This window comes from Pseudorca crassidens, chromosome 18, assembly GCF_039906515.1.
Source record: "Pseudorca crassidens isolate mPseCra1 chromosome 18, mPseCra1.hap1, whole genome shotgun sequence".
Taxonomy (NCBI): domain Eukaryota; kingdom Metazoa; phylum Chordata; class Mammalia; order Artiodactyla; family Delphinidae; genus Pseudorca; species Pseudorca crassidens.
The window spans coordinates 27,019,992-27,033,921 of record NC_090313.1 but is presented as its reverse complement, the minus strand read 5'-3'; the positions used below and the strand labels follow the sequence as shown (position 1 = coordinate 27,033,921).

At 32.6% G+C, this 13,930-nt stretch overlaps 1 protein-coding gene across 1 annotated transcript in view; it reads left to right on the top strand.

Moving 5' to 3' along the window:
* NDFIP2 (Nedd4 family interacting protein 2) overlaps positions 1 to 13,644 on the top strand; it is a 65,066-nt gene extending 51,422 nt beyond the window's left edge. The window contains 3 exon segments of the mRNA XM_067713094.1: positions 4,866 to 4,932; positions 7,633 to 7,738; positions 13,280 to 13,644. Of these exon segments, the coding sequence (XP_067569195.1) occupies positions 4,866 to 4,932; positions 7,633 to 7,736 (171 nt within the window). The 3' untranslated portion in view covers positions 7,737 to 7,738; positions 13,280 to 13,644.
* Positions 13,645 to 13,930: the final 286 nt, after the last annotated feature.

Below are 13,930 nucleotides of genomic sequence, written 5' to 3'. Positions count from 1 at the left end.
TCATTTTGTGTATATGAGCTCAATTATTTTGAGACTTATTCTTAACTTCTATCCTTAACTATCATAGTGATCTCTGTGGTGTGGACATTTTATGACTGTATTATATGAGAGCTTGTTAGTATGTGGAAAGAAATTTTTGTTTGTTTGTTTTTAATTAATTAATTTATTTTTGGCTGCGTTGGGTCTCTGTTGCTGCCTGAGGGCTTTCTCTAGTTGTGGTGAGCGGGGGCTACTTTTTGTTGCGGTGAGTGGGCTTCTCCTTGCGGTGGCTTCTCTTGTTGCAGAGCATGGGCTTTAGGTGCGTGGGCTCAGTAGTTGTGGCTCGCTGGCTCTAGAGCGCAGGCTCAGTAGTTGTGGCACACGGGCTTAGTTGCTCTGCGGCATGTGGGATCATCCCGGACCAGGGCTCGAACCCGTGTCCCCTGCATTGGCAGGCGGATTCTTAACCACTGCGCCACCAGGGAAGCCTCAGTAAGTGGAAAGGACTTTGAAATCAGATAAATCTGAGTTTGAATCTCATCTTTTTGTATATCAGTGTTCTAACTTTAAGTTTTTAAATTGTTCTGAGCATTAGTTTCTTCATGGTAAGCTGATAATAGCTGCCATTCAGTATTTTTGTGAGGCATGAACATGACATATTGAGAGTACCTTGCTCAGTTGCTGCACAAGTATATGTGCTCAGTAAATCGTGGCTGCCACTATTGTGATATAGTGTAGGTCTGCCTAAAATCAGTTTTAAAACATAAAAATTTCCATTGGTTAGTGAAATTATCATGGACTTAAATATCTTCTCACTGTTTCTTTTTTATTTTTATTTTTTCTTTTTTGGTAACATTAAGAGCTAAAGAAGTACAGTACAGGCCTTTGAGGTGGTTATGAGAACTCATCTTTTTTTCCTTTACATTCCTTCTAAGCCTTTCTTCTCATTTTCCTGTTGTTCCTGGAAATCACCCTCTGTCTATCTCGTATCATTTACGAGGTAGTGTGTAGGGAGATAACAAGAAGTCCTTTTCTTTCTCCTATCTCAACAGCTTTTCTAGCCCCCGAATAATCTTTTGTACCCGTTGTACAGGCAGTATTATTGTTAACATAATCTTCCCCCAGCTCTTTTCCTTTGCCTCTTGAAGGCCCCTTTTGGCTCCTTTTTACAAAGCTTTTCTCCTGATTTCTTTAGGTAAGGCTAGGAAAGTGGCTTTGTTAATTAATAACTCTTCTTAAAAGTTACCCACACATTTAAATGCTATATACAACTAATAAAATATATACTTTCTACAAATCATATATATTTAAACATTGATTTCTAGTTGAATGAGTCAAGTCCTCCTGAAATTTTCAGTAGAATCATATACTAATATGTCGGCTTTTATTAAGTGCTTCACACACTTCAGTTATGCACCTACATTGTCAAATAGATTTAAAAAATTACCCATTATAAAAATATTAAAACTTTGAATTTTATGTGTTTCTTCATTATTTTTAAACTTATTTTATTACTTCCCAGGGTTTCAGTAATCTTCTCATACCCTGTCTCTGTTCAGACTAGATTATAGGATTTGGTTATTAAACAGTTGATTCTTGGTGGGACCTGTGGACTGGCTTCTTCTAAGGTGATTAAAACCTGAGCCATTGTAAGAACTGCCCCCCTGGCAATTACTTGTTTCAATTTCATTTAAAAAATGTAGAGTGGGTTCCCACCATTAGCATAAATCTGGTAGGTATTATGGGGCATGCAGAGATAAAGAGACAGCCCCTGCCTTTGCAGAAGTTATTACTAGAAAATCTCGAAAGAGTTGGAACTAGGTAATGTCCAACCTTGGTTATGTTAGTAATAAAATTAATTACAATTATTCAAATGAGATTTCTTGTCTAAGTCACAGAACACAGAAAATGATTTGATTTTCTCAATTCTCCTAAAGTTATTGAATTGCTAGTATCATTCTACATTCATAAAAAAGAAATTAGTGCATTATATGCAACCTTTGCCTCTAGGATATCAGGGCCTAATTCTCTCTTAGAATCCCAGGTTGAGAAGGGGTTAGATTGTCTAGTAATCAATTCCAGTCAGTGTGATAAGATGGGGACCTTAAATTCAAAGACTGGAGTTTCTCAATGTTTTGTAAGGTATATAAGAGCGTCAAGTTTAATCACTGGGACTGTTGAGTTTCCTTTTAAAATACCTTTACTGAGTTAAGGTTAATATTATACCTGTAGTGTATGTTGAGAATTGATATAAGAGAAGGATTAAAAAAAATCTTTTGTTATGGGGCTTCCCTGGTGGCGCAGTGGTTGAGAGTCCGCCTGCCAATGCAGGGGACACGGGTTCGTGCCCCGGTCCGGGAGGATCCCACATGCCGCGGAGCGGCTGGGCTCATGAGCCATGGCCGCTGAGCCTGCGCGTCTGGAGCCTGTGCTCCGCAGTGGGAGAGGCCACAACAGTGAGAGGCCCGCGTACCAAAAAAAAAAAATCTTTTGTTATAAAATAACAGTAGCCACCATTCAGTGAGTACTTACTATGTTCCAGGCATAATTCATTACAGGCACTAAATTCTTTAACCCTGTCTGTATCAGTGATGCTGGAGACAAGCCAGCCATTTTATTGATGATGAAACTAAGAATAAAAAGTCTAATAACTTGCTCAGTGTCCCACAGTTTGTATGTGGATTTGAATCTAGCTTGATTTCAGTTCAGTGCCTGTTCTCCTAATTCTCTACTGCCTCTGTAACACTGTACTTTGACTTTTATTATAATGCTTAAGGCAATAAGTTTCCCTTGTAGTTCGATGCTGAGAGAAAGGTTTTCTCCTGAAAGCCTTGTGTTTCCTTTTATTAGATAATAAGCAATTTATAAATTAACTGCTGCTTTTCTTTTTGTTTCTGAGCTGCTGCGAACCTCATATTTAGTGTAAATATCTTTAGCCCAGATTCTGATATTATTTTTAAGGCTTTTGATGTTTCTATTATTTGTTTTAAAAGGCATATATATTTTATTAAAAACTGACAAGTCTTTTAGAAAGTAGACAGGATGTAAACAATAAAATACTGGTGTCATATTAATAAAATAAAATCAGATGAATTCTTTTTTTTCAAATTTAAATCAGATAAATTCTTATTGTTGGTTAATTTATTTTCCAAAATTTGATTTCTGCAGCCTGCGGTTGACCAGTCAACATGAGTTATTTAGTTATTTTAAAAAAACCAAAAACACAGCTTGGCTCAGCCCTATGACTTTTAGTATTTTGAAACACTTGACAACTTAGTAATGAGCCCAAAAGCTTATTAGTTTATCCTTTTTACATGGTGAGTTTTTCTCTTTGACTTCAAAGTGAAGGTAATTCTATTCTTCACTTGGGAATAAATAAAGAATAGCTGCAGGTTTGTATTTTTGGTGAAGAATGACATTGTTCTTTTCTGGTTGCCTCTTGTTGGGTAATATTATATATTAAATATATTTTAAATATTAGAAATATATATTTTTAAATGTATTTAAAAATTAGAAAGTTAAAAATGTATTGCTTAGGTTCTTTATTCCTTTTGTTCTTATAATCTCTAAAACCTGTATGAAAACCTTTTATTTCTAATTATTAATCATTTGATTAAAAAGTAGTGTAGTGCTTTCCTACTTTACAAGCTATATTCCCACAATTTTTTTGTTCTCCCTTTATTGTACATATTTTAAAGGTGTAGGAGTATGTGGGATTTGCATCTATGATGGTACTCTGAAATCTCTAATCTTTGTAATTTCTAAAACTCTAAGCTGAGAACTTAGATCATGGTTCATATATTGTAAATACTTCCTGTGAGAATAATTTAAAAGCTTTTAAAAACAGATTTAGATAACCTTTAGTGGATATACTTCCTCACTAGTAACATTACAATTTGTAAGCGTTTTTGTTATAACCACACCTATAAGATTTTTAAGCTTTTATGGAAATTACCAATGAATAGTTGGAAATAATAACCTATAAAGTTGGAGATAGATACATCTGAGGACAAATCTGCATTTAACAAACTCATTTTTAGTTAAATCAGATTCGGTTCAGAGACCAATGGAAACAGAGTAGATTAAATAAGCAGGAATATTAGACTGATTTAAAAAGAAAACTTTTCGAAGATAATAAATCATCATGTCCCTAGTCTAATCAAGGAAAAGATACCTGTGTCCAATATCATCAAACCCTGCCTTCCGTCTGCCTGTTCATATCCTCACTTCACAGAGAATATAAACTGTCTACCACGGCCACTAATAGGAACTGTTGAAATGCCGCTTCAAGGTTCATTTCGCTGTTCTCAGCTCACTGTTGGGAAATGAATGCTGGAGCATCTAGTTTGAAAATAAAAAGACTCTAATGAGTTGGGGGTCTTTATGTGCCTAGTATTCTTGGCAGTGATTAACAGTAGGGGGTGTATAGAAGGTCAAAAGCTCTTCTTTTTAGAGGTCAGCAGAACATCCCCATCTGATAAGATTAAACTAATGTGGCTTTTGGTGTTAATATCTAAAGCAGCAGGTTGCTGTAGTGTGTTTGGGACGGTAGTTGTGGCTTTGAGAGATTATGAAAAAAGAACTGACATGTGAACTCCTTAATGAGAAAATGTTGGATTCAGATATATAGCACTTATCTTTCTTCTTTACAAGCAGTTTGAAACTATTTTTTGTTTCTAAAAGATTTTGCATAAGTGTGTTTGCTGTTATTTTTTCTCAAATAATTATATGTGTATGTCATTAAGTATTTTTTTCTTTTCTGTTTTTCTTTTTGTGCTGTTTTAAGTGCTAAAGATTATTTGAGGTAAATCATTCTGAAACTAAGACTTATGATTTTCAAATTTAGGTACACAAATACGGTTAATATATTTATGTTCACTCCACAGTTTTCTGATTATTTTACTGGATATTTCAATGGACAGTATTGGCTTTGGTGGATATTTCTTGTACTTGGTAAGTTTATTTTTAATGCATTTCAGTATGACTAATTTGCATTTAGTTTAACTTTGATGTTTCCTAAGAATGTGAGATGTAAATATACTGTTTTATAATTTATGTGGAAAAAAGGTTTTCTGTTGTAAAATTCTCATATCCAAACACTTATATCATCTTGGCTATTCAGATAATTCTATGTAGCATTCTGGATTTCTGATTTAAAATTCAGAGCCTGTCAGTTTAAAGAATCAGTGGTTGAATGATAAGTCAATCCTACAAAAGTTGAAAATCCTAAAATGATTAAAAAATAGTTACCTTCAGCATTTATTTTGGAAAATATACATGCATAATTTTCTTTTCATGATCGTAGGAAGTGTTGAGAGGAGGATAGTTGGATATTCTGTCCATTCTTTTATTTTTGGATCATTGAAACATTCTTTACACTTTGGAAGTGTACCCTGCATTAATCATTAATCAGTCAAGCATAAGGAAAGGCTTCATGCCTAATGATCACAGTACTTCTGTTGAGTTTTCTTCTTACAAGGCATGTCTTTTATTAATATTGATGAATTTTATGGATTTCCGATTTACAATCCCTTGTGTTTTCCTCTTTAGATATATGATAATTAAGTTAATCTTAAAATCACATGATACCTTTAATCCACATTTCAAATTTATTTACCGACATGAAGAATACATTTTGTTTCTTTTTAGGTTTAAGAGCCCACATTTCTCTAGTAACATAATTATACCAGAAAATAGCATTTCAGTAGGTGGCAGTGTTCTCCTTGAGTTTATATTTAGTCCTGCTGTTGCATCTTTTGGATCTTTGGGGAAACAAAATCTTAGTGGTCGGTTAAGGTCACTAAAAATCCTAGATTGTTTCTCTAATAATTATAATGAAATTATTCTAATGTTGTGATTTTGTTGGGGAGGCAGACTTGTACAAAAGTTTAGCCAGTTTTTTGTATTGGTAATTGTTTTCTGACTGATTCTGTGCTCATTATTGAGTTTCTTCCTTAAAAGTGAAAAAATTGATAAAGTCTTTTAGGTATTTAAGCATATTGAATGAGATACTTGCTTATAAATATTATTAGCGGATTGAGGAGCCTTCGGAAGGCAACTGTGAGACAGAGTAGAATGCAGAGGGCAGCCCCAGTTCCATATCAGAGCCATAATCTAGCATTTAGGGGAATGTGAAAACTTAATTCATGATCAGAATGTTCCTCTCACATAATACTCAGAAGAGTGTTGAGCACATCATAGAATGCTGAGAAACAATAGCTGCTGAGTGATCGGTTTCTAGATGTGAATTGGCTTATTTTGGAAAATGCCTGAGCAGAACAAAATATGTCTTAGAATCAGCAGCTTCATAGACAAAAGAAAGGATTTCACAAATAATTTTGGTGTACATTTTTCAGTAGTACTTTTACGTTTGGATCACAATATCATTATCTTTGAACAGCATCTGGAAGGGCATGAGGGGAGAATTCAGAGTGGGGGTCACAAGTGGAAAGAGGATATAGGAAGCAGATGGGATCAGATTTAGGTGAAACTTATACCACTTGTTTAAGTCATTATTTGTATATCTCTTCTATCTTTCCTCTCTAATTTATTATAACCATGCTTCTTATTTTAGTGCTTCGATTATTGTCTTAGAATTGGGTTACAAATTTCAGTTGAGACTTTACATTTTAAATTGACAGACTCTTCCTCCTGGTGAGGAAAGTTGCATGCGTACATATCTTTTGGTCCCTGCCCTCCCGCCCACCATTACCTAGTTAAAAATTTACTGGAGTCAATAAATGTTGCCCTTAGAATTGTATGCTTAAGTATATCAAAGACTTAGCTCTACTAATAATGGTAATGCTCTTTATACTTAGCTAATATTTTTCACCTGAAACTTTGAAGCATTTCACAGGCTTTGTTTAATTGATTACTAAAGATACCTGTGATTATTATAAATGATTATTAATGTAAATGATTATTATTTAAAAATACTATTTTACAGAGGAGAACACTGAGATAGATAGAAGATACATCTCAAATCATTTAAGAAATCACTAGTGGCTGCTTTCAAAGTCTTCTTTCTTGATTTTTCTCAACTTAATTTTTATTATGAATTAGTCTTTTATTACTTGAAGATAATAACTAATAAGTAAATTATTTACATAATGCACATATCTCTAAATACAAATCTTGCAGATGACAGGCACCTGATCTTGCTAGACAGGCTTGTTATTGGTTTTATCCCACAATTGTTAGCAATTACATGCATATGTTCTCTCTTGAATACTTTATATCAGTAAATATGTCTTAGTTTGCTTAGTAGTTATAGTAATTAAAAAATTTGGTATAAAATGGGACTTCTATGGGTTGAATCAGTTTAAATGCATTAGGTAGCTTTGCTTTTTAAGAAATAATTTAGTAAGTGTGTATTTTTGTGTAATTTTGGATTTTCGTGGCTGGATTTACTTTACTTTAGATACATCTAGGTGTAACAAATTGAAAGAATTTGGGGGTGGCAGTTAAATTTTATTATATTTCCTTACAATAGATTTGTCATTATAATGTAAAATATATTATGGAATGACTGTAATCCTACACGTTAAATTCCTTAGACCAAGAGGATCTTGTTTATAATTGTCTATCTAAAATGTATTGTGTCCCCTTTCTGTGTAAGAACATAACATATCTGTATTATTTCAACCTTCTCAGGCCTGCTTCTTTTCTTCAGAGGATTTGTTAATTATCTAAAAGTCAGAAACATGTCTGAAAGCATGGCAGCTGCTCATAGAACAAGATATTTCTTCTTATTATAGAGGTAAGAAATATTAATATGTTAATTGTTTATTCCTTTTGTATTCAAATTCACCAGATGCATATTAAATGCTTAATGTGTACTCATGTTGTTTACTCAAATTCAGCATATTTAATAGATTTTTATACTGTTAACAGTCACTTACTGAAATTTAAGAAGTTGTGAACTTTTAAGATAACTTCCATTTTAAAAATTGAATTTCATACATTTTAATTTTTAAAAATGTATTATGAGTAAACTGAAACTTTAAATCAGACTTTTAAATTTCTTTTTAAAGCTTGACCACAGGATGTATACGAAGTAACCACCAGCACAGCATTTGAAAGCTTGAAAAACAAAATATGACAAAGCACTTACACAGAGAGAATGGGCATTTTGCATAAAACAGTGTGAAATTCACATAGATATCTGGTGGATAAAACAAACAAAAAAACAAATCTGATTGAAAAGCAACTTGCCATGCACTGATCTTAACAAACTGGATCAATGAATAAAAGTTGTGTGAAGAAAATAGGAGCTTTGTTACTATTTTCTTAATGTGTGCCAGTTTGTATCAACAACCAAGGCTGCAACTTGAATAAATGGGAATATAAAGAAATGAGCAGAGGTTGTCTTACTGGTTATCCAGTGAGTTTCTGGAGGCTGTGTCTATAGTAAAGGCATTTATTTATTGTGCAGCTAGTAGATCTTCACATGAAGAGACCTCATATCTCTACTCGCTATACTATTGATACTTTTAAAGCAAGTACCATACACTTCATTGATTTGAACTTTTAAAGTAGTTGAACCGCATAAGCAAAATGTCTACTAAAACACTTAACTTCTGGATGTATCTTTAAGTACAAAATGCTTCAAGTTGCTATGACTTAAGTATAAATAAATTGTATGGTTTGTGATTTGGTTGCTTAAATTTTATGCTTATATGAGTTTTACATAAGCTGACATGATTTACTTATTTCTGCTGAAGAGAACAATGATTACAATTGCATTTCTGGATTATATTTAAATATCACTTTAAATGTTCCACTAAGGTTTCTTCCTCCCCCTAGAAGATGTCACATTTTCTCTTTAACTGGTAAAATGTCTTTACAAGCAGTGACCTTAAGAGTTTGTCCGTATTACCTGTAAGATAAAAGGCAAAGTAATTTTACTAACTTAAGTGATATTCTGTGAATATTCAGTGTGATTACCTTGTTTGCATTTTCAAGAGTTTAAACTCTAATGTAAATATTTTCTAGATGGTTAGAAGCCTAAACTTTAGAATATATTTTGATATATGCTACCTTATGTCATTCTTACCAAAAGGATATTATATACTTGATGTAATACTGCTTATAAGATCAGTTTTCATTATGCTGTCGTTTAGATAATTGCAACTTAATACATTTTAAGGCTAATTCTTTTTGTCCCTAGACTGCATCGACCAGACATTCCTTTCTTGTATCAGTGTGAAATTTCCAGATCGTCTGTAAGCCTGCAACTTTAATAAGATAGAAGACTACTAAAAGCAGAAGACAAATTAGTGAGGAAAAGATAGAGCTTCATAACTGAATGGCAGAGTGGTTTATGCTTAAAAGCCATTTCTGTTCATTCTCTTAAATATTTATATTTCATTTGTTTTGCACAGTTGCACATGTGCCCATTTAAAAGATTTGGGTATACTTGAAAGAAACCATAAAGTGGTAGCAGTAAAGTGCAGTCACATTTGATTAATCAGTGTTTGATATAATTGAAAGAGTTGAATGATAAACAATCTTCCAGCGTGTAAATGCCATTGACTTCTGACCTGACATTTAACATAATAAAAATGAAACTATTAACCATGTCAAATACTTTAGTTTCTGGCTCTTAGATTTATCTAGTAACTCTACACTTGAAACATCCTTTGTTATACATAAAGTTTTTTGAAACCTGCAGTGCTGATTATTAGGCTTTGTCAGATTGTTGAACCAATATTTACATCATTATTTAGCAAAACTTTCTGTAAATAACCATGCATAAATTACTTTCTGCATCTTTTTCTCAGAAATTGTGTCTAGATAGATATCTCTTCATTCATTTTAAATTAAGTGAACTTAATATATATAGAAAATTTGGGTGTTAAAGATAGTTTTAGGACAAATTTTAAGAAAATGTGGGTATGCCACATGTCCTTTATAAGAAAATCTTTTTTTTTTTTTTTTTTTTTTAAAGGGACTTGACAGTTTTAGGGTTTCTCAAATGAGAAGTTTGGTTTTTAGCATTGTTCATCTTAGAGATTCTTGCAGGAAGAGATTGTATTAGATAGTATATTTATTTCATTTAAGACATTTTTGAAAATTAATTTTCTGAATAAGATACTCTCATTTGCATTTTGTCTTTTAAAAAGCCAATAAAAAGTATCTTTAAATATCATTGTAATATTTTTTCCTTTAGATGTTTAGTTTAATTTAGCAAATAAAAACTTGTGCTTTTAATAGCTTCTTGCTTTCTGATTGTAGGATTAACTTGTAAAAATCATTTCCTGAATTGAGATATGTGAAATATCTGTTTTCAAGTTATGGAAATGTGTCTGTGGAATATAGGGGTGTGAGTGTGTTGCGAGAGTGTGTGTGAATATTATTACAACTGGAATCTATTTTACATTCATAAGCTACTACATTTTACAAATCATTTTATGTCTCATCTGTTTTCTCTTCAGTTATATCTTTGCTTTTGAAATGCAACATTAAAAATGATGGGAATTATCTTTTAAACTTAAAAATCAGTTGATACAGCTATATAGAACATATAAAATATATTGCTTGTTTATTATTAGACACTGACTACTAAAAGATACATCTAAAACTATTCAGGGTCATTTTTCCATTTCTGAAAAAATAAAATTTATTACGCTTTATAACTTTTTTTGTATTTCTCTGTATTTTCTGATTTATTTCATTGTCTTTGATAAATAAAACATGTTTTGTTTTGCTAATTGAGCCTCCTATTTTCTTGTTTTCCCTCATTTATTCTCCTCCCCTGCTAGAATTTTTATTGTTTGTTAAAGTACCTGTGTTACACCCATTGAAGTAAAACAATAGCCTGGGGTAAAGAAACAAAATGTTTGATTTAGTTGCCTGATTTGGAAATTAATTAAAGTTAAAATTTACTTAGAAGAAATGTGAACTCGTGCTAGGTCTCTTTATTGCACATTAATTTTCCTGTAGACCTGTACTTTGTTCTTTGTAATAGTTTTTAATGAAATTAAGCTATGATACATAGTAAGTTAAAATATCTAGATCATCTATCATACATCAATTTATTAAACTTTTATTTTTGTTTCTGTGGCGTTAATACTTAGTTTCTGCATGTGGATGTTGACCCAATGTCAAAACTTCACTTTTTGTTTTGATTTTTTTCCCCCCAAATCTGTAAGATTCAAGTGTGATGTTACCTGATCCTCTTTAATTGGTACAATTCATTGGTAGTCTTAAATCTCATCATCCAATCAGGAGAATCAGAATATTATTTTAAAAAACAACATTCTCTTCTGGATTTATCAGATCCTACATACTTCCCTTCATTTCCTGTGAGCTTGGACAGAATAGCTGCTGTTGTGTTTTGGAGATACTTAATTGCCTTTGCACCCTGCCTTAAAGATTGAAAATCAAAATCCTTGTTAGGGTATCTATAAACAATTTTTGAATGAGTGTGAACTGGAGCTCGGAAGTTAATACAAAAAATATATTACATTATTTCTATTATATTTGAATAAGCTAGTTATGGCCAGAAAAATCCATTTTTATGTTTTTATGAAGTAAACTGCATTTAAGGTAAAAATACATTTTCTATATAGTGTGTTCAGGATACATCTTAGAAATTAAAAGACAAATTCTATTATAGTTGGTTAAAATGAAAATCTCTTTTTAATAGAAAAAAATACTAATCTCTAGCCTTTTGAGTCTATAAGCTATATCCCATGCCTTTGAAGTTCATAAATTTTAACCTGTTAAGATAATAATCACTAATATTTCCAGCAAAACCTCTGATGACAGGAAAAGTGGAGTTCAGAAAGTCCAGTTGGAGAAAAATTCAGGGTTTCTTAATTTAATATAATTATTTTCAACTGGTCTATACTGTCCCCAAAAGCACAAAGGTAATGATAGTGCATCTGATACTGTATTTAACTAGAGTGACATATATATCCTGAGTTTGCTCATAACAGATCTGGTTATTCCTATTTCCTCACCTTATGTAGTGCCTCCTCTCTCATAAGTGTCCTAATTTGGAGGAGAAATTATATGATCACCCTGTATATAACTCTACACTGTGCTGAGAAGTGACTGCCTAAACCCACTGCCCTTTGAGAGAAGTAACTGCAGTATTAGGGCAGGAGTCACCTAATCAGCCCTGCCTAGACACCCGTTTTTTTGGCCTGTAGAACACACATGGTACTATTTTTTTTTTCCTTTTTTTTTTTTTTTTTTTAAATAGAAGTTGTATTGGAATGATTCCGCTTATGGTCAATAGTAAACAGTGAGCTTTTTGTATGTTTAAACTGCCGTTAATTGTTATTTTAATTGTTTGCTATTTAATTCTTCAAATAGTCATGAAATATTAGTGTATTATATTCTAAAACCTCATTCTTGATAAAGTTCAACTGTTAGAGGATAATGTGCCATTTAGTATTGAATGTCCTTGCCCATATATAAAACATGTTTTATATGTGTTAATAAAGTTCAGTAAATGTGGAAATGTGAACCTGTCATGCATGTTTTTCAAAATCAGTTTGATTCACAATATATTATCACCACCTTGGCCTCACAAAATGTTTATATGATCAAACTTATGTTACATGAAAACAACTGGCATGGAATTAGGTTGGAGTGTGGGAACATCATTTAACTTGTCACAGTAATTTGTATGTTGGGAGATAGATTGCAGTTTAATTTTAATAAATGCAAAAGCATCAGCTTTATGAAGATAATTTATGTTTCTTTCTACTTTGCAAAAGATTAGTCGTCACCATAGATCGGACCTGCTTATGGGTGTGTGTTCTTATTTGGGACATATGACCTAAAATGCAACCTTCCCTAAAGTTATTTAGAAAAACAGAAAAAGCTCATTCCATACTTCCGTAAAAGTTAAGCGGTTAAAAAGAAAATGTTTATTTTGAACTCAACATGTTTGCTTGTTTTCACTTTTCTTTCTTGATGTTTTCAACTTAGCTTTCTTTTTTTGTTTGTTTTTGTTTTGAGAGATTAAGCTACCTGCTTCTAAAAAACCCACTTAGTTTTCATGGAAACCATTTAAAAAAAAAATTCAGCAGCTAAATAGGGAAGAGATAGGGCTGTTGCCCCTTTAACAGCTGAGGTTATAGCAAGCCCAGATCACACACTGGTTCACATAATCTTGAAGGTGGTTTTCCTCTCAAGCTTGCAAAACAAAAAGAACAAACAAACCCACTTTATTACTTTCCTACTCCTTCGTGTTTGTTTTAATTAAATCAGTGCTTTACCTTTAGTGACAGCGAGAAGGGCCACAGACTATCCTTCCTTAAAGCAGTTTCTTTTCTTCTTTTAGCTTTACCAGAAGCATAGTGAGATGAGCAAGTACAACAAAAGTTTGCCCAAAGCTCAGAAGCAATCTGGAGGACTCAGAATGTGAAAAGTAACAAATAACCTTGTTGGAAAGATGAACTCTTCAGAGGTATAAGAACTGTACTTGTGCATAAATCCCTAGTGTGGAAATATGTTATTTCGTTTCCATCAAACTTAGTTTTCTCAGCCATGTAAATTCCTGCATAGTGATTTGGTTTGACTAACTGGCATTTGGGCTGTAAACCTTTAATTCCCATTTTATTCATTCAGAGAGAAGACCTAAAGACCCTTAATTGCTAGCAAGCGTTGGTGACCACTCATCCTAATATAATAAAGTGTGAAATATCACTTCCTAAATCCAGATTTTTAAAATGATGAGACTGTGGAAAGCGTCACTTCACTGAGATTTATGAACGTTCTTTTTTCAAACGGGATAAAATCAAACAAAAGTTTAATAACATGTATACGTGGGAAAGACCCAGAAAAACTGAGTAACTCGCCAAAATGGCTGAAACCCTCACCTTAAATACCATTTTCAGCTGAGAGTTATGAACTTTTAAGAGACAGCTGGGTCGTACATATCCCTAATTCTGCAGGATCTCCAGAGGTGAATTTTTGATTGAATGATTCTTTG